This window comes from Anoplopoma fimbria, chromosome 6 (assembly GCF_027596085.1).
Source record: "Anoplopoma fimbria isolate UVic2021 breed Golden Eagle Sablefish chromosome 6, Afim_UVic_2022, whole genome shotgun sequence".
NCBI lineage: Eukaryota > Metazoa > Chordata > Actinopteri > Perciformes > Anoplopomatidae > Anoplopoma > Anoplopoma fimbria.
In genome coordinates this window covers 6,070,049-6,092,461 of record NC_072454.1, presented here as the reverse complement: position 1 = coordinate 6,092,461, position 22,413 = coordinate 6,070,049, and the positions used below count along the sequence as shown (strand labels likewise).

The window sequence follows — 22,413 nt, the reverse complement described above, 5'->3', positions numbered from 1 at the left end:
TGGTTACCTTTGAAGTTTACCTGGGAAATTATGTTTTTTTTATTTATAATTTATTTATAGGTCGGTTTCCTTTTTTTTTAAATTAAATTAAATTATGCAAACATGTTTAAGCCAACATTATTACGGGTTCGTTTGAAATAGCTCACAAAATAAAATAATAAACAAATATGTGTTGATATTTTCGATCAGGCACCTAGCTTTGACTTACGCTTCGACCGCGTTGCTATGGTTACCTATAAAGTTGACTTGGGAAATTATGTTTTTTTTAATTATTTTTTATTTATAGGTCGGTTTCCTTTTTAAAAATAAATAAATTAAATTATGCAAACATGTACAAATAGCTCACAAAAAAAAATAAAAAAAATGATATATTGATATTTTCCATCAGGCACTATAGACGGGCTACCCACCCCCGTGCAAACGCGGGCAGAAAACCCCGTCGCTCGCTTTCGAAAGCCCTCTTCTCATGATCCGCCATTACGAGTGAACCTGTGGTAAGAGCGTGCTCTGTCTTCAAACCGAGTTATAATCGCATAATAACGATTTAAACGTGTACATTTCAGCAGCTACGACAAGTCATAAGTGTTATGTGTTTTCTTGTGTAGGTGGGTTGAACGCCAGGATGCAGATTTTCGTCAAAACCCTCACGGGGAAGACCATAACCCTCGAGGTGAGTGAGCAGGGCTGTGGTGCGTTAAATGGCTGCGGTTATTAAGAGTTTTATTGATTTCATTGACAAATATGCGGATGTTTTGACACATAATTAACTCAAATGTAACTTTAATCATCACATATAGTGCAAGAACTTGTTAAAACACTGCAAAAGTGGATGTTTGCACTGTGGTAGCTAATAAATGAAGCTAAGCTAGAACACAGTAAACACGTGTGTTCCTCACATCTTCTCTATATGATGTGTTGTATTCAGGATAAAGAGAAGTTACAGGTCTGATGTGATGGCAGCTCTGGCCTGCAGAAGGTGTCATGGCTGACAAGTCTTCTCTCCACTTTCTCACAGGTTGAACCTTCAGATACTATTGAAAATGTCAAGGCCAAAATCCAGGACAAAGAGGGTGAGATACTGACTGGTTTCTTAAATGTGACTTGGTTTGGTGGCAGACAGGAAACTAATGGAGGAGCAAACACCTGGTTTCCCTTTTTTAATGTCCATTAGTAGCATCAAAGTTACATACTTGATGCATTGTTTGTTTTTCAAACTCACTGAAGCTACAGAACCAGTCAAAAGTTTGGACACACCTTCTCTTTCAGCTACTTTGAATAATCTAAAAATATAAAACATTCTGGTTTGTTGAGCATTTGTTTGTTTACCACATAATTCCATATGTGTTCCTTCATAGTTTGGATGTCTTCAATATTAATCTACAATGTAGAAAATAATAAAATAAAGAACCATTGAATGAGAAGGTGTGTCCCAACTTTTGACTGGTACTATATATGCGGAGTTAAACATTTACCCAAATTCAGTCTTGTACATGTGTCATGTTGTGAAAAACTCAGAGCGCCACTAGAAATTAAAATGCAGACCTGAGAATTTAAACTAAGTTTAGCTGCAATTTGTAAAGGGTTAAAGAACTGTAGAAAGGGTAAATGTAAGTAATAGATTGGATGACATGCAACAAAAGGACCTCAGATGTGGTCGGCATCTTGTAGCCCAAACATGTAATTAATGTTTTTGGGGGGAAATAACAGATCCCCTTATGAGATCAGACTGATTTCTTACTTATTGTAATATAAAGCAAATTGTAAAAACATTTAGGTTGTGGAAGTGAAAAGGAAATACGATGTGTGGCATAACTTCAGTTTAAGTTCCTTTTGATCAGTTTTTACCTGAAACGTGCAAAACTTAAAATATGACGAGGTGTTAAACGCAGCCAAACATTTAGGATTAAATTGATGTAAAAAAAAAATCTAAAGCTGCAGTGGTTTTAACATTTATATACTTCACATCTGCAGACTGTTTCAGTGTGTTGACCTGTGTTTTCTTCTCTGCAGGTATCCCTCCTGATCAGCAGAGATTGATCTTCGCTGGCAAGCAGCTGGAGGATGGCCGCACGCTGTCCGACTACAACATCCAGAAGGTGAGCTGAGGACAGATTGAATTTTAACTAAACATGGTTTTGTCTTTTGAAAGACCAACAAGCTGACTTCTACCACAATAACAAAACTCTTCTTCTCTTCAGGAATCCACCCTTCACTTGGTGTTGAGGCTGCGTGGTGGTGCTAAGAAAAGGAAGAAGAAGTCTTACACCACCCCCAAGAAGAACAAGCACAAGAGGAAGAAGGTCAAGCTCGCTGTGCTTAAGTACTACAAGGTACGAACAGTTAAATCATTTAAGTCTTGTGTTATAGCACGCAGTATCAACTGAGTCATCTGTTTACTATCTGCTCATGTTAGTTAGCAGTCAGTGGTGATGGAGTACATCGGTTACTATAATCATATTTGTAAGCAAAGATCCAAGTTCCAATAAGAACAAGTTTATTACAAAAGCAAAGTTAATTTATACAAAAGTTGGGTTTTGATAAAGTAATACTTTTGTCAGGTTTTTGAAAAAAAAGCTTACTAAGTTAATTCCTTCTGAAATAAAGCGTTCAATCTTTAATATTTTTATTTTTCTGTCCAGGTTGACGAGAACGGTAAAATCCACCGACTGAGGCGTGAGTGTCCCGCTGACGAGTGCGGTGCCGGCGTTTTCATGGCGAGCCACTTCGACCGTCACTACTGCGGAAAGTGCTGCCTCACCTACTGCTTCAACAAGCCTGAGGACAAATAGACGGACTGAACGGTGTTATTAATAAAAACGAAAATGTTTTGACACAACTCAAAGACTCTGTTTTCTCCAAGTTATTAATTTAACTGTTAGTCAGGATGGGAAAGGTTAAACGGTCAGTTTTTACAAACAAGCTGTAATTCAAATAACTACTATACATTTACAACAAAGTAGCAAATATCCATGGATAGTAAAGTGAAATGTTTTCTTCTTTCAATGGATATCCATCAAAACTGTATAAATATATAATTTTAGCAGGCCTGCTGCATGTCTTTGTTATAGATCATTACAAGCTGAATATTTGGGTGCAGGATTTAATGAAATTGAGTTAGTTTTTTTTTATTTGCTATTTCATTAAAAACAACTTAATTTGCAATTTAGTTGCAGCTGGACTGAGTTTATGCTTAAGGACCTTATGTCCCAGACCACAGTAAATAAGGTGATGGAAAACCTAACATTTGGTCTTTCAATAAATTTCAACGTTTATGTACCCAATGAACAACCCGCTCTGCCTTCAGACTCCAGAAAAGTAATAATAAAGTTAAGTTTAATTATAAAAGCTGCATGTAATTTAACACAAAATGAAAGATCTATTTTAAGGAGTTCTGACTAATAACAGTGTTTTAAGACTTGGGCTCTAGGAACTTAATGATTTCCCTCATTGATTTATGAAACTTTATAGAAACAGTTAAAGCAGTATATTAACAGTAAAAATAACAAGTAGGGTGCATTCCCTAAAATAGAAAATCGACATGTAAACTGTCCTTTCAGACTTTGCCCCCTGGATTCCTGTTTGTCAGTTGCAGTATCAGCGTCTGTCCAGCAGGTGGTGCTGTGTTCATAGACAGTCTGGGGAAAAAACTGCAATAACTTACAGTCCTCTGATCATTCTGATAAAACAGTATTAGTTACTATAAATATACAGTTAATTAAAATGGATAATTTGAATATATATATTTATATTGAAGAATCAGCCTTTTATCCAACCATTTATAAATTATCTTAAATATTAAGGTGGGAGATTGATATAGTTAATCAAAATAATTTTATATATACAATTTATGACAGCTAGGATTGTTATGTTTGAAACTTGAATCAGGTCAATATGATTTAATTTAATTGTTTCATTTCTTGTCTTTGTAACTCTTTTCCTCTCCAGATAAGAATAAAACATAATTTTAAAAGTAAACATCACAAGTCAATGATTTCAATTTTAATTATGTTTTGATTATCTATCACAATATTGAGTGACTTTGAATCATATTAATGTATTTGTATTTCAGAATTTAAAGCCACAACATTTTAACTTTGAATTTATGTAAGTTATTCTTTTCTTGGTTTCTTGTAAAAATCAAAACAAAGCTAGTAGGTTTTGATTTGTCCAGAATTGTATATATTCTTGGGATATTGATTAAATTTGGCAGGTTAAGATTAGTCAAAATATTTTTATTTTTTTTAAAAAAAAAGGAGAAATAAAGATGGTCTTTAAATCTTTTATAACAACATTCATAGTCATAAAAGACTTTATAATCTATTTTTTCTAAATTTTAATCTATTTTCTTATTTTCCGAGCAGAATTGAGCTTCCATGAGTCAAAACAAAAAACAAACCACAGGTGAAAGAAGAGTTTGTGTACTAAAATAAGGTTATTTACTTAAAAATCGTTACATTGGACAGACTGTATACAGAGTTTTTCATTTCCTTGGTAAACTCATAAGGCACCGAACCAGATGCTGTACAAAACAACAACACCAAAACAAAAACATTACAGATTTACATATTAGAGATTATTCCTATACGGGGAGTTTTCTTGCATATTTATTACAGAGAAAAACACTAAAGTCACTGCTTTTTAATGTGAACTGTATGAACGGTTTGCTTCATTCACACACACGCACGTGCACAATGAGCCAATGTGTGCACGTTGACCGACTGCTGAGGAAGGAAAACCTGCAACAGTCCAACATTTTAGATAAATCTGTGTCCAGTACAGAGAGAGGTCCATGGTGTGTTTAGCCTAGCTTAGCACAATTACTGCAAGCATGGGGAAGCTACTAGCTTAGCTACAATGCTAACTGCTGCTAAAATGTCTAATTTCATATTTCTGTTTCTACACCAAACAGATAAAACACAGTAATCCAAAATATTAAGATATTTCTTTTCATGGTGCGAAGCTAAGAGTTTCCCCTCGCTTCCAGTCTTTGTGCTAAGCTAGGCTAAACACGTTCTGGACTGGTTTCCCACATATTAATAATGAGAAGGTTTAGTCCCAAAAGGCAACTGAAGTAATGCTTTTAATGCCGTAGAGTAAAGAATAATTGAAATAAATTCATCTCAAATCCCAAAAAATCTGATTAATAGAGTGAAACCTAAGTGGGAGGAGCTAAAGTTAATCTAGGAACAAATTTAGAGTAACCGAGGGCCTAAAACTCTCACTTTTTTTTTTTTTTTAAATCATTTGAAATTTTTACCTCAGAGACCTCAGTTAAAATTAACTGACAGAAATACTAAAATAAATCTGAGAAATACCTCCTTCACTCATTTATGCTTTCTCTCTGGATGAAAAGATAATAATATGGGGATTCAAAATTATCATTTTTAAAGTAAAGATTACAACCCAAGTCAAAGAAATGAACAGGTTTGACTTTAAATCGCAATTTTGACCTTTTTTGCATCATATTTATGTCTTTGTATCTCAGAATTGTATTTAATTGTTACATACCAGTTGGTTTGTCTTCTGGTGCCAAACAATCTTTTTAAAAATTCAAAACACAGCTGGTGTCAAACTTTTGTCAAACTATGAACAAACTTAATACTGAATTAAAAAAGTAAGCTATAATGCTTATTTTTCTATTACTAAGTAGTAAAATGATGCCTGCAATGTTAAAAACAGCAGTCAATGAGCAAACTTCATTGGATTATTGAACAGATTAAGAGATGTGGGCGTTGATTCAGAGGTCAAGGGAACCAGAATAAGTTAAAGCTGAGCAAAAAGGAGTTAAAACTACCAAAAAGCTAAACTTATTTAATGTGATATTTCTGCACTTTGTTCAGTAAAGAGAGGCAGAGTCCGTCCCTTCCGGTGGACCAACATTGGACTATATTTCTAAATAAATATGTATGGTAGTAAACGGCAAGAAACAAATTGTGCCATGAACTACACATGAATGTCAATTTGAAGGATACTTTTGCAACTCAAGAAAGTCGCATTTTGTTGTAAAACTGTGGAACTATGAAACATCTTAATATTAAAAACTACATACCCAACACGGCTAAGTGAGCTTGTGTAGCTAGCTAGTGTTGGTGACGTATACTGTGAGATACAAGGAATGTAGTTTACTGATTGGTTTCATACAAACCTAATTAATACTAACTGCAACTTTCTTGACTTGCAAAATGATCCTTTAAATTGAAAAAAATAATATAAGTAATTCATTCCACAATTTTAAATTGAATCAATAATTCATTTGTGTCTTTCCGATGACTACCATTCACATCTTTACCGAAACAATGTCCCACGTCGGACAGCGGCAGAGGAGGGACTTCGCCTCTCTATTGTAACTCTGGTCCTTTAGGCTCCACCCACTGAGGTTTAACTCAACCAATCGGATTTCCCTGTTGCCACAGCAGCAGCTCAACCTCTTTATAACTGATCAATCTCCTGACAAACATCTGACAGACAGACAGGATGTGGACAGACGGACGGACAGACAGACAGACAGGACGGTAGACGTCTCCGTTAGTGACTCCATCATCGTCTCCTGGAGTCGGCTGGACGTCAACACCACTGCAGCAAAGTGTCCTGGTGTTATTTTAAATCCTCTGGTGAGTAGGCACGGCATCTAATGATAACATTTATTTACACATTAAAATTCACATATTATAATAGTACCTTTTTTTATAATTAACTCTACTTTTTTAGAGTGGAGATATATTTCAATATGGCAGGAGAACTCAGTCCTGAAGTAAAATAAAAATAAAAAATTAAATTGGCATTTTTTAGCGTTTTGAAACAGCCGGAAAATGGAGGAAGGCGACGTGGGTCCTTTAAAAAAAAAAAAAAAAAAAAATCTGTGTTCATTCACAACGAGCATCAAAGCCCTCGGCCTGTTTTCCTCCATCAAAATTATCTTTATCGTCTCGTTTGGCTTTCACAGAAAGCGTCAAACCTGGCAGAGAGAGGAGGAAGAGGAAGGACTCCATTTTTGTTTCCAGACGGACTGAAGATGGAGGAAGGAGGAGACGCAAAGTTCAGCCCTGAAATGGGTCCATTATTATCTCCCAACTTCTCCTCCTCTTCCTCCTCCAGATGAGGAGGGGATGCACTGAACCTGAGCCGGTCCAGGTCAGGCTGAGTGTGTTCAGGGTTTCAAGTGGGACGAAAAGGAGGAGGAGGATGAGGGAGGTCAGATCTTGATGTCCTGGGATTCCACCATCTTGGCGAGCGTCTTCTTCACTCTGAGGATGGTTAGACGGGAGGCGGGGTTATGAGCCCAGCACTCTGACATCAGCTTCAACATGGCCCGAAGGCACTGCGGAAACACAGAGAACAGACACGGTTAGGAAAATAGCACTCAAGAGTTTTTTTTTTTTATTATTGTTTGAGCTTTTGGGAGTTTTAAAATGCTTTTTACATTTTACAGACAAAAAATGTCAAAATAATAAATATTCTCATGTTTTAGCTTCTCAAATGTGACGATTTTATGCTTTTCTTCATCATATATGACAGCAAAGTTGAGTTTTGGAGTGTTGGTTGCACAAAACAAGCACTTTAAATAAACCTCCATGAGCTTTTGAACGTTTTAACATGATTTTTTTTTACAATTTTGCTTCAGATTTACGTCACAATAAATGTACTTTGTTTGGGTTTTGGACTGTTGATTGAAACAAAGCAAGAGATGAAAGTCTCACCTCATCACTGTTCCAGCGGTTGGACACCGTCGGCCTCAGTCCTTTAACACAAACCACCTCCAGCATGTCTTCATAAGACGGGTCGGAGGGCACCATCTCATAGTACGGCATCTGGTAGTCCTCCACAATACCTGAGCACAGAGAATCAATACATTTACTTACACACAAACATCTGGAAAACTTCTGTTCAGAAAAATCTTAACAGGTAAAGTTTATAAAGTATATTAGAACAAAACTATTGTAATTTCATTGTCTATTTACATACCCAATACTTTGATGATTAATCGTCTTAGTTTAAAAATGTCTAAAAATGTTGACATCGTAACGTCTTATTTTCATCAAAACTCTGAAGAGATTCAATACTCTGTCAAATAAGACAAACTAAAAACAGAAACTTAAATGATTCACATTATCAGAATTGTTTCTAATAACTTTTCTGTTAATTGAATAATCCTTTCAGAGAGTTACTGTAAAGTATAAGTAGTTATAGTAGTAGTTATCCTTTCTATTATTATAACATTGTTTTGTTAGAGGCCATACTCTCAATCTTTTTCTGGGAGTTGCTTTAATTTTTATTAAATATTTAAATATATCCAAGAATGTTTTAATATTATTTTGCAGAAACATGCTTTCACCAGCAGGTGGAGCCACCTCGTTTAATCAAAACTATGACTGTAATTCTGCTCTGAGTTCATTTCCTGAGAAAGGGGAACAGCTGACGTAAACTCACTGGAGTATTATACCACAGAATTCCTTAAGTGGCAGAAAATTACAGAAATGTGTTCTGATGCTAAACAAAACTGTGAAAAATGGCCTTCACTGCTTCCTCAATTTGTTTTTGTTGGCTGACTAAATGTACAACACTTTAAAATATTTTTATCTCTAAAGAAAAAGATCAAATCATCACATCTTAAATTTAAGCAATTACCAAGACCTCTGAGACATTGTGGTGCCTTTTCCGATTAATCAAGAAGTTAATAGACAGCTTAAATAAATAATGAAAATAATTTAGAGTTGCATATTCTCAATTAATTATTTAGCCTGTGAAATATGAATATAAAGAAATGTAATTTAAAAAAAGCTGAAACCAGGAAACTTTAGTTTTTTGCTTGAAAAATGACTGAAATGATTAAAAGTTGCCAGTTAAATTACTATTGATCGACTAACTGTTGCATCTCTAGATTAATATGGACAAACACTCAGTGTTCACGTTATTAGGAAAACCTGTACAGTCTAATGCAATCCGATACAACACAAGAGCGTGTGTGTGTGTGTGTGTGTGTGTGTGTGTGTGTGTGTGTGTGTGTGTGTGTGTGTGTGTGTGTGCATACCTCCGGTGACGCAGCGTCTGGCCATCTCCCAGATGAGGAGGCCGTAGCTGTACATGTCGGCCATGATGTAAGCCTGGAAGTGGTTCTTATTGAGGCTCTCGTCCAGGACCTCAGGGGCCATGTAGCGCCTCGTCCCGACCCGGGTGCTCAGGGGGACGTCCACCTCGTTAGTGTCGCTGTGGCAACGCAAACGAGAGCGCCGTTAGTCACATGCTGAGGTCACACGCTGAGGTCACAGTAGTAATGCAACATGTGCTGTGGAAGAGAATCGCCTGCGTACCTGTTGAACTTGACGGCGAGGCCGAGGTCGGCGATGCAGCAGGCGCCGTTCTTCTTGATCAGGATGTTCTTGCTCTTCAGGTCTCGGTGGGCGATGGCCGGCTTTCCCTGCGTGCCGTAGATCTCGGTGTGCAGGTGGCAGAGGCCGCAGGCGGCGGAGTACGCCAGTCGCAGCAGAGTCTGCGTGTCCAGCGTGGTCAGCTTCAGGAAGTCGTACAGAGAGCCGTTCTCGTGGTAGTCGGTGATGAGGAAGAGCTGCGTGAAGGCGCCGGTGCCTTTGATGTCGGCCGCGATGAAGCCTGCATGACGGAGAGAGACATGATTGACAGGTCAGACCTCCACTGATGAGGGAATATGTAAAAAACCCTGCGAGAAACTATTTCCAGTTCATCCAGGACATCATTAAAATCTTTAATACAAATTATGTTTCATTTCCTCTTACAGAGCATCAATGTCAGCTTCAACTAATTCTTTAAATATGTGATAAAATGTTAAAAAGGTCAAATGTTTTAGCTCCTTAACTACAAATCATGTTTTTATACCTCCATACTGAGACAACTACATCAAAACTCCAGCATTAAACGTACCAATAATTATGATAAAGACCCAAAACTGTGAAATTATTATAATTCTTATTACATAAATATCTGCCAGAGACTCAACTTTAATCTTTACAATTGTCTGCATCCTTGAATTTTCGAATCTTTATGAAAATTTGTATTCATACCTCACTTTATTTTTTGCCTGAATTTTATTCTGTTTTATTTGACACCTTTTAATTGATATGTTAGAAATGTACAATTTGGTATAAAGTACCTCAAGCTGCATTTTATGTATGAAAGGCTTACAAATGTGTATTATTATTGTATTACAAAGAAGATTCCTGAAGTCTTTTCCTAGAGTTCCATTCATTCTGTAACACACACACACGCCTCTTCCTCTTTAAATGAATTAGTGTATCTTCAGTACATCAGAGCGCCGTTGTGTCTCATCAGTCTGACAGACGACGCTCCCTGTCATTAGTTTAAATCATCAACCAAATTAAAAATCAATGGAGGTATTGATCGGTCCTGGAGTCCTGCAGTCTTGTTCTGCCGCTGACGTTTACAATTAAAAGGGTGCTTCACAAAGTTTTAAATCTGTCTGGAAGTGGAAAAAACAACTAAATGTTCTTTCTTTTATTCACTTTGTCCTTTTCCTAACTGCCTTTAAAGAACCTGTTGTATAAATTAAGTACAAGTATATTAAGTTTAAGTGAAGGATGTGATTTGGTACCCAGGATGTTTTCGTGTCTCATCAGGACCGTCTGGTAGATCTCCGTCTCTCTGAACCAGCTGGCTTCCTCTCGGGTGAAGAAGACTTTGACGGCCACCTTCTCTCCCCTCCAGCGGCCGAGCCACACCTCGCCGTACCTCCCCTTACCGATCTGACGCACCATCTGGATCTGCTTGGCGATGGTCCGTTGCACCTGAGAGAGGAGGACAAAGAGATGGGGGGAGAGAGGGGAGGTTTTTATGATGAGTGGAAGTTTAGTTGCTCATGGAATATTTAACAAGAGAAATAATTCCACCTGAAACTAATGGTTTACACTCAGTTTACGAGCGCTACAAACACATTTTGGTCCCCAAAAAAGAAACGAAGAAGAAATAAACCTTAAAAAAGTCCATGTTGGTGTCAATACAATTATCCAGATCCTAAAATCTTATATTTATAGATGAAATAAATAGTTAATAAATTGATTGAAAGAAATGATTCAGAAACTATTTTGATAATCAATTCATTGTAATGCCTAAAATGTAAGTTGCAGCCCTAGTATTATGAATGATTCTGTTTTTAAAAAATGGGGATTACTAGATTTGCTACCTTCAAATGTACATTAACAGAATTCAAGTATTGTAGCATCACAAGTATAACACCAAACAATCAGGAGGAAAAATACATGAACGTGTTTGAGAAGGTGAGATCATTTTCAATATTTTCAAAGTGATTGGATTGCTTGTTGCCATATTTGTATTAAACCCTTCTTGCAACATTTCAAACAACCCCAAAAAATGTATTTAATTAAAAAAAAAATTAAAGAACTGAAAAAAGGCTGGCAGATTGTGATCAGGTATGAACTGAAACCATGTGACATGGTGTATCATACAAGTTTAACTTCAGACTCTAAATTAGGAAGAAACTGTCAGTGTAAATAGTATTATTTTAATTTAGAATGTGGAGTTTTATGTTATTAATGTGTTTGTGTGTCCTCCAGGTGCAGTGTTATGTCCCTACCAGCAGGGGGAGCCCGGAGCCGCTACCAGAGCTCTGTGATTGGTGGATGAGGTCTTTTAGCGACTCTCCAACAGGGATGAAGACCTCCTGCTCCAGATCCTTGTGATACCGCTGACGCTCAGTCTGCCACTTATACCTGCCACACAGAAATATATTACTTAATACAGAAAAACAGGAAGTTTATTACAACCTACAGTCACTTCTACCCGAGAGACTACCTTTATTAAGAAGGTTACATGGCATGCACGTCTTAAAATGATGAGATTTTTAGTCTATAAGGTGATGAGGACTATGTCCTACCTGTAGTAACAGACCACGGTGACACAAATCAAAGTGCAGCAGCAGACCGTCATGGAGATGAGGAAGGCCAGCCAGTGAGGGCTGCCATCTGCAAAACAAAACACTGGAGGTTACCTCAACGTTCACCTGATAAAGACCTGAATCCCTCAGCTAGGGGGGGGGGGTGGTGTTAATGTTACCTGGGGGAGGCTGAGGGGGAGGGTGGGCTGCAGGTCTCTGTTGCAGAAGTCGGTGTTACAGCACTCGATCGTCCTCCTGGTCTGAGCGTTGGGAGAGTCCTGTCGAGAAAAACAATCATACGATCAATCGATTGAACATTGTGTTCAGTCTCACAGCTGACAGGAACAGAGACACTCTCACAGATATGGTTCTACTTTTAAACCTATGGATCAAAGCATTAGATCAACTTTTACCTTCGTTTTAAGGAAATTACTCCTTTCTTTGCCTAAATTTAGGAAAGCTGCAGAGGAATCCTGACCAGTTAGAGTTGCAGACATCAGCATATATTCTGCATAATATGAGGTCATTACAAAAATATTATCTTGGCAAAAAACAAAAAAAAATTGTAATTCTCTCTCGACATTAAACAAGGCTCACACAACCTCATAGCAACAGGGAAAATTCACCTTGGAAACTGATGATTTTAGTTTTGTTTTCTACAAATATTATGAGAGAACTACATCACGTCAACATCATTTCTATTTTGTTGCTGAGAATGACGTGAAACAGCGAAGTCACACGCTTAAGAGTAGTCCTTCTTGCTGAAAGTCAGCTTCATAAATGACTCTCTACTCTGAAGTCTGATTATTTTTAGTCCTAGTTTAACTGAGATCTGATGAGTAAAAAAAAGGAAGAAATTTAGGAGCACAAATCTCAATAATCACAGATAGACAGACGGAAACAGAGATAGTGTGTGTGTGTGTGTGTGTGTGTGTGTGTGTGTGTGTGTGTGTGTGTGTGTGTGTGTGTGTGTGTGTGTGTGTACCTTGCACTGGAAGTGTGATCCTTCATACTTCATGCAGCCGGAGGTGAGGATGGCTTCACCTTGCTCATCTTCCTCGATGATGGCGAAACACTGACCGTTGGTCCTAAAGGAGACACACAGATCAGTCATACGGATCAATAACAATGACTTTAACCTTCTGTGGCTGATCAGCTGCTCTTCTACCGTCCTCAAAGCTGGACTGAATGTTTCGGGGCCCTTAGTAGGATTTCGTCTCTGCCGTCTCTACTCACTGGCAGGTGTTGTTGGTGGCGTCCTCGGGACAGTGTCCGGAGCAGTAGCAGCTGAGGAAACGGGCGGCGTCCTCGGGAGCAATGGTCGAGTCCTCGCCGGGCCGTCGAGCCTCGGGTTTCACCCCGGTCCCCTGCAGGACGTGGTCCGGGTTCTGACCTGCAGCTGGAAAGAGAAACATGAACGGAGTCAGAACCAGTTTAAAAGTCAGATTCACAAACAGTTTCAGTTTGATTATCTGCATCTCAGAGTGTTTTATTGAATTTCTTTCAGGAATAATTCTTTAGACATTACTGGAAAAGAAGGAGATCCGATCTAATCTCATTTAATAATCTTAATATAAATTCAGTTTTAAATCCAGAACTGATGAGTGGAGAGCCGAGAGAACAGACTTCAGGTCAGATTTATCAGAGTGACTCCTGCTGGAGGTGAAACATTCCTCCTCTATCAGCGGGACAACAACAGGAGGAGGAGGAGGAGGAGGAAGAGGAGCTCCATAAAAGGACCAAAGGCTATTTATACAACCATTAGTGTGTCCACATTTTAGGCATTTTTAAATCCCATAGTGACTCCAAAATCACAACAAGCAACCAAAAGTAATCAGAGTTAAGAGATGAAATTACTTTCCATTGACACAATGGAAAGTTTATTTTTTAAATCGTAAATAAAATGTGCCTCATTAATTGTCATTTTAAAGATTGTTATTTTAATTGTGTGCTTGTGTTTTTCATTTGTCTTGGTCAGGATTTCTATTTTTAATGGGAACTCTTTGTTTTATTGCAACAACAACTGTTGATTATTGTCGATTATTTTCAACAACTGCAATTTATTGCTTTGTCTGTAAAATGTCATATGTGAAAAATTCAGATATCGATAATACATTTTCTATTTAAAAACCATACAAAGCACAAGGCAGACAATAAGCACATTTAAAAAGGGGTTGATACCGGCAAACGCCCAGCTAGTTAATTCATTTTGTCAATCGACTGGTCACTTCAGCTTCAACAGACAGACAATATTCTTTAAAATGTTCATCAAAGGAACAGAGAGGTAAAAAGGTCAGACAGGGAGGAGAAGTTGTAATCCCTCCATCCCTGTGCCTTCTCATCCATCCCTGTTCATCCCTCTCTTATCAGTCCACCTTAACTGTCTTTTGTTTATCTCCCGTCCTCCTTTAATCCCTCACTCCCTTCGTTCCATTACCTTGTTTTACTTTTAAATCAACTTCACGTCTCACGTCTCTCATCTCTCATCTCCCTCTCCCTCCCTTTAAGCTCAAAGTAAAAACACTGAGGTGTGCAGACATGCATGTAGTCATGTCTGGACATGAACTACCTGCACAGCTACACTTTGAGCTGCCTGGTAACCACAGCAACAGTCGGTCTGTCTGTGCGTCTCACCCTCTCTCTCTCTCTCTCTCTCTCTCTCTCTCTGCTGCCACCACAGGAAGTAAAATCTGGCTCTTTGGTTCAGAGACAGCGCTCCAGATAATCTAATAGACATCTACTGTGACTCTGCAGACTGGAACGCAGACTCTGACTCATGTTTGATGGACGTACAGAGTGAAAAAGCAGAATATTGAGAATAAAGATGCCCTGATTTTGACGAGCTGCCTCACACTGAGCTGAGTCGGCACATCCCTCTCTCGGCTTAGGGCAGCTCTGATTGGCTAAGAGGAAAAAAAAGTTCTGCGTGACTGAAGCGAGGAAGGAAAAGTTAAGGGAATGGTGGGTGTGCTGAGGCTGGAAATGGCTGCTCTTGTTTCTGTCTCCGTCCACATGTGTGCTTAATTGTACCGGCAGTCACAGTGGAGACTGAGGTCTGGCAGAGAGCACGCTGGGTAATCAGACTCTTAAAGTCACAGTGCTGTTTCAGACCCACTGTTTATTTACATCCAGCAGCAGCAGACTGATGAAACACTCTGATCTGTCAGCTGCTGTCGTCTCGCTTTTTAAACACCTTATCTGCTGGAGGAAAACTGCCAACATGGACGCTGAATTTCGGGTTGAAGCAGTCGTTGTGGTCTGCAGACACAAAGTTAACTGCTCAGCTCTCATGCAGAGAAACTTTACGACTGAGAGTTAGTCAACAGTGACTCACTGTCTGCAAATATGTAGCATATTAAAGTTGATAAAACTAAAAGAGGAAATCAATACAGCTAAAAGAATGGATCAATGGAAAGAAAAATAAACTGCATTTATCTTAATAATCATTGTTTCATTTTGCAGCTTCTTAAATAAACAGATTTTCTGCTTTCTTCCGTCACATATTTATATTTTCTAAAATCAATATCTTTAGGTTTTTGACTTTTGGTTGAACAAAACAACCATTAAAGACATCACTTTGGCTTCTCTGTGACCATTTCATAGTTTTTGGAACATTTTATAGACAAAAAATTAATCAGAAAACGAATCAGCGGATTAACCAACTAGAAAAATGTCCCTATAGTTTAAATCCTAAAACAATATAATATGCTAAATAAAAAATATAGTAGATACGGTCGATAACAATAGAACAAACTATTTTGGTTTTAAAATGTAACAGCTACAACACGTTAGAGAGGAAATTAAGCACATATATGGATGAAAGTATGAGGGAAGGAATGTGGGTTAAAGCAGACTGGGGAGTGCTTGTTTTAGATCTTGCCATGTCCCTGTTGATAAAAGTGGGTGCTCAGTTCTGGGACGAAGCAGTTGGTGTGGTCTGCAAACACAAAGTTAGCTGCTCTGCTCTCATGCCGAGAAACTTTACGACTGAGTTAGTCAACAGTGACTCACTGACTGCAAAAATGCAGAGACATAAAGATGGTTTGATCAAACTGGATGGAAACCCACACTATAAAAAATGGAAATAAAATATGGTAAAGAATAATTAAGATGCAGATAACAAGAAACAGCACTTTGGGTTAATAAATACTTCAGTCTATAAAGTGTCCCTCCTCTCTTTAGTTCAAAACTGTGCTGAAGGAAGTATTTAGCTCCTTTACTTCAGTAAAAGTACAAATACAACACTGTAAAAGTACTCGGTTACAAGTAAAAGATCTGCATTCAAAAAAGTTACTTCAGTTAAAGTATGTAAGTAAAATGTACTTAATGTATTAAAAGTAGAACATTGTCCCCTATGACTGTTATATACTACTATTAAATATTACATCATGAGATTATTATCAATAACTAATGAGTGAATGTGGCCTAGCTGCTGGTAAAAACAGGCCAAAGAGCACTTGTTTTACCTCCTGGCCCGTCCCAGTTGCCGTTTTAAAAGTGCGGGTGGAACGGTATCTGAAAGTCATTGTTATCTTCTCCTCTGTGTTTGAAATGTACCAGACTCACTCTAAACTACCCTGAGGTGGTAAACTCCACCCGTCTGGTACAGCATACGTAGCGAAATAAACAAATGATCTGCAAACACTGTGACCTTACAGCTGTGAACTTTAAAAGATAAAAGTCGATTAGTTGGTTTCCAAAAGATTAATCTCTTAATCTTAATTAATGTCTCATTATAAATGAATAAATGATGAGTTATGGTCTGTTGGTCATCAAGGCAATCAACTAGCGTCGTCACTTATGGCTGAAAACATTTTTGGGACCAATTTTTCACAATATATTTACATTTTTGGGGCTAAATGAGTTGCGGCTGATATACTTTAAACTATTGTTGTTAGGGATATCCCGCCTCTGATTAGACATCATTGGACTCTTGTGTCAGGCACCAAAATGTGCCTAAAGCACAACTGTATCAACAACGGTCAAGTAGTCAAATAGATCCATACATTTTTTTATTAAAGAAATGTATTTGAAAATCTGCTTGTGTTTATACAACATTGAACATTTGAGAGCTTTGGCTATAAAAAGGTGTTTTGTAGTAAAGTTTCTGAACTATATCTCAAAGCAAGGTATCGAAAAAAGTATAGTTTTTTAATCTTACCAACGACACCCAGCCACCTTTATAAAAATAATTTTCTATTTCAAATGTTACATGAGGGTTAAACAATGATTTGCTTACACATTGTCATGAGGAGCTGGCTGTGGGCAGTTCCCTCGGAGTAAAGGCTGATTTATGTGTATAAACCTTCATTTAATATGTCTTTACGAGTGACTACAAACAGACTGAGTGACGCCTGCTGCTGCTCGTCTAAACAGAGACAAATAACAGGAGAGAAGAGGGAAGACAGGACAGCTCGGCTGTCAACCACTGAAACCCCGAGAGGACGATCAGTGTCACCTCCCTCTGCTCCTCTTCCTCCTCCGTCCTTGGAAACAGAGGAGGAAAAGGGGGAGGAGAGGAAAAGCAAGTGTATGAGATGAGAAAGCAAAAAGGGACAAACTGCCTCTGAGGCTGAGCGGGTGAAGATGATGTATTGCTGTAAGGATTCAATTCAGAATCAACTCTCGATTCGATGAATATAAAGGAGGGAGCTTTTTTTCATTTTTTCTTACTCGAGTCCACTGAGCATCAAACCGCTGGCTCGTGTCCTCACTCCACTGAAATATAATATGAAACATAACTGGCAGTTAAGCTAAATGGTCTTGATCAAGGTCACTGTCAAGACCTGAGAAAAGTGCAGCAGTACACATCTACTTTAATTGAAAACATTTACTGCAGCATTTTTTATGTAAGAGAATAAAGAAATAAAAGTGAAATCACTGGTTAATAGTTTTTTTTGGTAAAAACAGAAGTTGGGTCTGAGTGTAGAGACATCAAGGAGGGAAAAATGTTCGGTGGTCTGTTTAAGATTTTCTGGAGGTGATGGAGTACAAAGCTTTTACACAATACTTCAATCTCCATATCGCAAAGCTCAATTTTAAGTTATTGAATCCCAATTTCACCCAAATACTGCCTTCTTTAAATCTGAACTTCAGATGTTGTGCTGTAGACTGTCCTGAAGCTGCACTTTACCCTCACTTCCACCTTTTTGTTTCTGCAATTACATGTTATCAACTAACATTATTACAGAGGAAAATTTGGGCATTTGTTAATCAATTCAGTATTGTAGAAGATAAGAATTGTTAAGTTAATTATAAAGCCATATTTTAATCAAGACGTATGATTAAGCTTGCCAAAATTGTGTTGATATGATAGTTTGATGAAATACTTAAAAGCCTTCCAGGGTATTTGAAGTTCGGTAAAGCGACATGTGGAGATCCGTTTTAAAATAAATATTAGAGTGGAAAGTATTTCGGGTGGAACCTCGTTGATCCAAATAAATATCCTGAATATCAGCAGAGAATCTCAACTGTTCAGAGGACCGACTCTGATTTCTTCTGAGTCCTGGTGGTGTCTACGGTCTGACGGAGGAATCGGGATACAGAGGAGAGGCAGGTTTTCTCTTGTTACAAGCTGTCATCACTTCTGCAGGTCGACAGGAGAGGACGACACACACAGCTGATGATCAGAGAATGTGATCCATCCCTGATACAACATCCTGAACCAGTTATGTCACCTTTCTGCCCCTCAACACTGTTACTGTATCACCTGAGAGTAGTTGTACAACTACATCCACAACTGCAAAGGCATTTCAGCTTAGTTTAGCTAATTATTCACAACCTCCACATTTCAGTTAGTTTGTCAGTACAGAAAAGACAAAAGATTCCTCAATTAAGTCAAAAAAATACAAGAAAAAAGTTTTTAAAAATTCAGTTTAGTGCTGAAACAATTAGTGCATTTATGATAAAGATTGAACCTGATAGCTAATTAATTGTTTAAGTCATTCATCAAGGAAAAATGCAAAGCAACGAACCAGTGGGCAACGCCACACTAAATCTGTATAAGAAAATAGTTATTTCTGCTCTAAATATTGAGTTTAACACCTCTAATCAAGCTGCAGCCCTGATTATCCTCCCATGCCATTCATATCTCATTAGTCTTAATTAAATAAAATAAAAAATCTGATCAAGAAACACACAGTTGATGCGTGACATCGGCCACAACTCTCGGTCTCAGTGACAGAAAAGATCAAGTGTGAGGAAATAAACACTATTTCAAAAGGGCGACTACGTCTCCAGGGGGACTGAAGGATATTTCCGGAGAACAATGGCTGTTTGGAGCATTTAGCGCCGCTGACAGCTCGTTCAGCGCCATACAGGAAACTGTTTAACTGCAGAGAGGAAACGAGAGCGGCAACAATCAGCTCAACAGCTTCCTGCAGCGACGGGTGGTGGACGGGATAGAGGGAGAGATTTCAGAGGGCCAGAAAAACGAACTCCGCCACATTCAGACCATCATTGGAAAAAACAAGTCCCAACTAAACAAGAAATGATCGAATACTATGAATGTTGAAGCTTTTTGGGGATGCATGCAGGCTTTTGAATGATCGAAAACATCGACAAACATTTGACGCAGAATACGTGAAGCTGAAGTGAACGGTTGCAGGTGAAAATGTGAATAAATAGGATGGAAAAATTGTTTGATAAGGCGGGCAGAAACGGTCTCTCCTTTTCCTCCACAGATTACTGTGTTTGTGTGTGTGTGTGTGTGTGTGTGTGTGTGTGTGTGTGTGTGTGTGTGTGTGTGTGTGATAGCACAGTCTGAGTCAATCACAGTCGGTAACAGTCGGCTGAGCACCGCCCTGCTCCTATCAGCCCGCTCTGTGTGTTTGTAGGTCACAAGGTGACCTTTCTCATGTTCAGAGCTGCAGTGTCTGTGTGACTATTGACACATCCACTGTATGCTGAAGAAATCAGGAAAAACCCCACATGCATTTCCCAGATTAAACCCTTTAACCGTCATCCAAAAAAACTAAGCTTCAAAACCTTTACACCATGCAAAATATTCTGCACTTAGACCTTGTTTCAGATGTGATCCATTTAATGCAATATTTTGTACGTCGCATCTTGCACTGAATCACGGCCCAAAAAACGAAATAATTATACAAATATAAAAGTTTCAAATATTTTAAAACCAAGAAAAGCAGCAAATCCTCACAAAAAAAGAAGCTGCATGATAAATAACTTTGTCCGTGTTCATGTGTCACTTTGGTGTTTAAAAGGGTTATTTTGGATTCACCAAAATTAAACAATGGAGGCATCGGTACTTTAACAACTCTGATGTTCTGTGAGGTAACTTGACTGTTTTTATCAACGGAGTCTTGTGGCTTTAAAGAGTGTTAAGATACTTCAACTAAGTCAAACTATCTCTTTAAGAAATGAATAATAAATAAATCGATTATCAAATGGTTCCTGTATTAATTGTATGTAAGAGTGAACCGTAGATTATTTTGAGTTTCTTCATATGAGCAGCTGATGCAAAAGGTTACAGCTAATTCAAAACTAATTCATTAGATCTTATTTGTCACATGCTGCTGGAAACAGCTTTTAGCTTGTTATTTAAATCTAAGAACCCTTTTCTTAACAAATAACATTTTAAAAAACAATAAATCAACTTGTTAGTGGCAAAAGCTTCCCAAACTCATGATCATCTATCTGTAAATGTCTCAGTCAGAAACAAAGCAAAGTTATCTCAGAAACATAAGTAAGAGTGTAAACATGTCTTTGTATTATCTATTGTTTCCACTGGTTAATTCCTAAAGTCTGTCCATTATCAGCCAATTGATAGTTAATCACAGCTTTAACAAAAGTCCTCTGATACAGATCTGTGTGCACAGGGAGGGGGGGTTCTGACTACAGAGGAGGGGCATAATGACTTGTAATGTTAATGTACTGCTTATCTCACTGAAAACAAACTGAAGGGTTAATGAGTAACTCAGCAGCTGAAACGCCCTCAATGTTTAAAGGCAGTCCACGACAAAAAAACAAGGATGAATGAGAGAAATGTGGAGAGATTTGTTTTGCAGCGTAAAGTTACAGAAGTATGTTTCTCCTCTCTGTGGATGTTCATTTTCACGTATTTCAAAAGATTGAGTAGTCTTGTAATATAAACTATTTCAGGCACAGTGCAGAAATCTACCATACTGACTGGAAATCCATAAAAGTAGAATGTAAATCTTGAGTGTGTCATCTCTGTAGGTTGAAAACCACAAGTTTTAAGTTTGCAGTGTCACCTGGATTCTCTTCTTCTTCCAAACTAAAACTCTTGCTCGATCACACGGCGGCTCACGAATGTAATTGTTACAAGTCAATCACCGATCAATTGTCGATCATCTGTCAAACTTTGAAGTGCTTCCTCTGTATACAACTGTGCTGAATGACAAGTTATATCAAGGTGCAGTCTTGTCAGTTCAAAGTTCAAAGTTTTGGCAACATAAAAGCACATATTTTTCTTAAATACATTATCTAATTCCAATTAAACTGATTTCAATGTTCTTAGCACGCTGCTTGTGACCCCATCTGCATATTAGACCCCCAAGCTGAAATAGGAAACCTTTTCTAAATGTTAACCAGAGTAATGTGTGCTAACTACCTAAATGTTTAAAATAACTTTTATGTCACTTTTCAAAACAGGAAAAGCTTCCTCTGGTGTTTTCTATGAATAAGAATATGATGTTTGTTCAAGTGAAATTATTGAAAGAGCAGTGCAGCAAAATAGATGTTAAATTTCTTACCGTCAGCTCTGAGGGTGAGCAGCAGAGCGGCGGCCATCACAGCCAAACAGAACGATAGACCTGCCATCCTGCAGCAGAGACTGGACTGAGACTGGACCGGGTCTGGGCCCAGACCGGGCCGGGCCGGGCTCTGTGATCAGGAGCTGTCTGGTCAGCTGATACCCAAGAGTCTTGATAAAAAAAGTCTTTAATCCAACAGCAGGAGTCGAGGGAGGAAGGGGGGTGGGGGGGGGGGGGGGGGTGGGGGGGGTCGGGGGTGTTGATCCAGCCGGCCAGACGAGGCCTTCAGAGAGAAGGACGGTCTGCAGGAAGACGAGCAGGATCGATGCAAAGTGGGGAGACGACGGGAGGAAGATATCACAATATCAGGTCTTCTTCTGTCTCACTGGCTCTTTGGGTCCAAAACCCTGAAGAAAGAGAAGATACAAACTTTATTTAAACATCAGCTGATGAGTGGAAGTTTTTAAATCAAGAGTGAAGAATAGATGACACCAAAAATATTCACATATGCCTTTATAGATTATAGTTTAAAGCAAAAATGTAGCAACATTTTTTAATGGTCACAGATCATCTGTCGTTGTCAATATAAATCCAACACACTGTTTATACAGTATATATTTAAATAAAGTTACTGTACATAATCATTCAGTTCTTATTTATTTGCACTATTTGTATTGTTTACAACTTGCAGACAACTAATAGATGTTTTATTTCATAGTTTATTGTCAGTCATTGGTGGGTTATTTTTTACATATCTATATAATATACATGTAAACACATTTTTTTTGCTGCTTGGTA

At 38.1% G+C, this 22,413-nt stretch overlaps 2 protein-coding genes and 1 long non-coding RNA gene across 3 annotated transcripts in view; 1 reads left to right on the top strand and 2 right to left on the bottom strand.

Annotated features, from left to right (window-relative positions):
* Nucleotides 1–451: 451 nt before the first annotated feature.
* Nucleotides 452–2,836, top strand: rps27a (ribosomal protein S27a). Its single transcript, XM_054599975.1, has 6 exons — nucleotides 452–494; nucleotides 606–670; nucleotides 1,016–1,070; nucleotides 2,011–2,096; nucleotides 2,199–2,330; nucleotides 2,640–2,836. The coding sequence occupies exons 2-6, from the start codon at nucleotides 623–625 to the stop codon at nucleotides 2,787–2,789; spliced, it is 471 nt and encodes a 156-aa protein (XP_054455950.1). The 5' UTR covers nucleotides 452–494; nucleotides 606–622; the 3' UTR covers nucleotides 2,790–2,836.
* A 4,012-nt stretch (nucleotides 2,837–6,848) lies between these two features.
* On the bottom strand, nucleotides 6,849–21,799 carry LOC129092028 (bone morphogenetic protein receptor type-1A-like). Its single transcript, XM_054599777.1, is given in 12 exon segments — nucleotides 6,849–7,318; nucleotides 7,698–7,828; nucleotides 9,029–9,204; nucleotides 9,309–9,606; nucleotides 10,583–10,775; nucleotides 11,582–11,717; nucleotides 11,882–11,969; nucleotides 12,061–12,081; nucleotides 12,084–12,159; nucleotides 12,867–12,969; nucleotides 13,118–13,280; nucleotides 21,616–21,799. Coding segments are annotated over 12 exon segments (1,578 nt in total). The 5' UTR covers nucleotides 21,683–21,799; the 3' UTR covers nucleotides 6,849–7,192.
* A 59-nt stretch (nucleotides 21,800–21,858) lies between these two features.
* Nucleotides 21,859–22,413, bottom strand: part of LOC129092799 (uncharacterized) — a 28,264-nt gene continuing 27,709 nt past the window's right edge. Inside the window, exon 3 of the long non-coding RNA XR_008531265.1 lies at nucleotides 21,859–22,022. This is a non-coding gene — a long non-coding RNA (uncharacterized LOC129092799). The remainder of the gene's footprint in view (nucleotides 22,023–22,413) is intronic.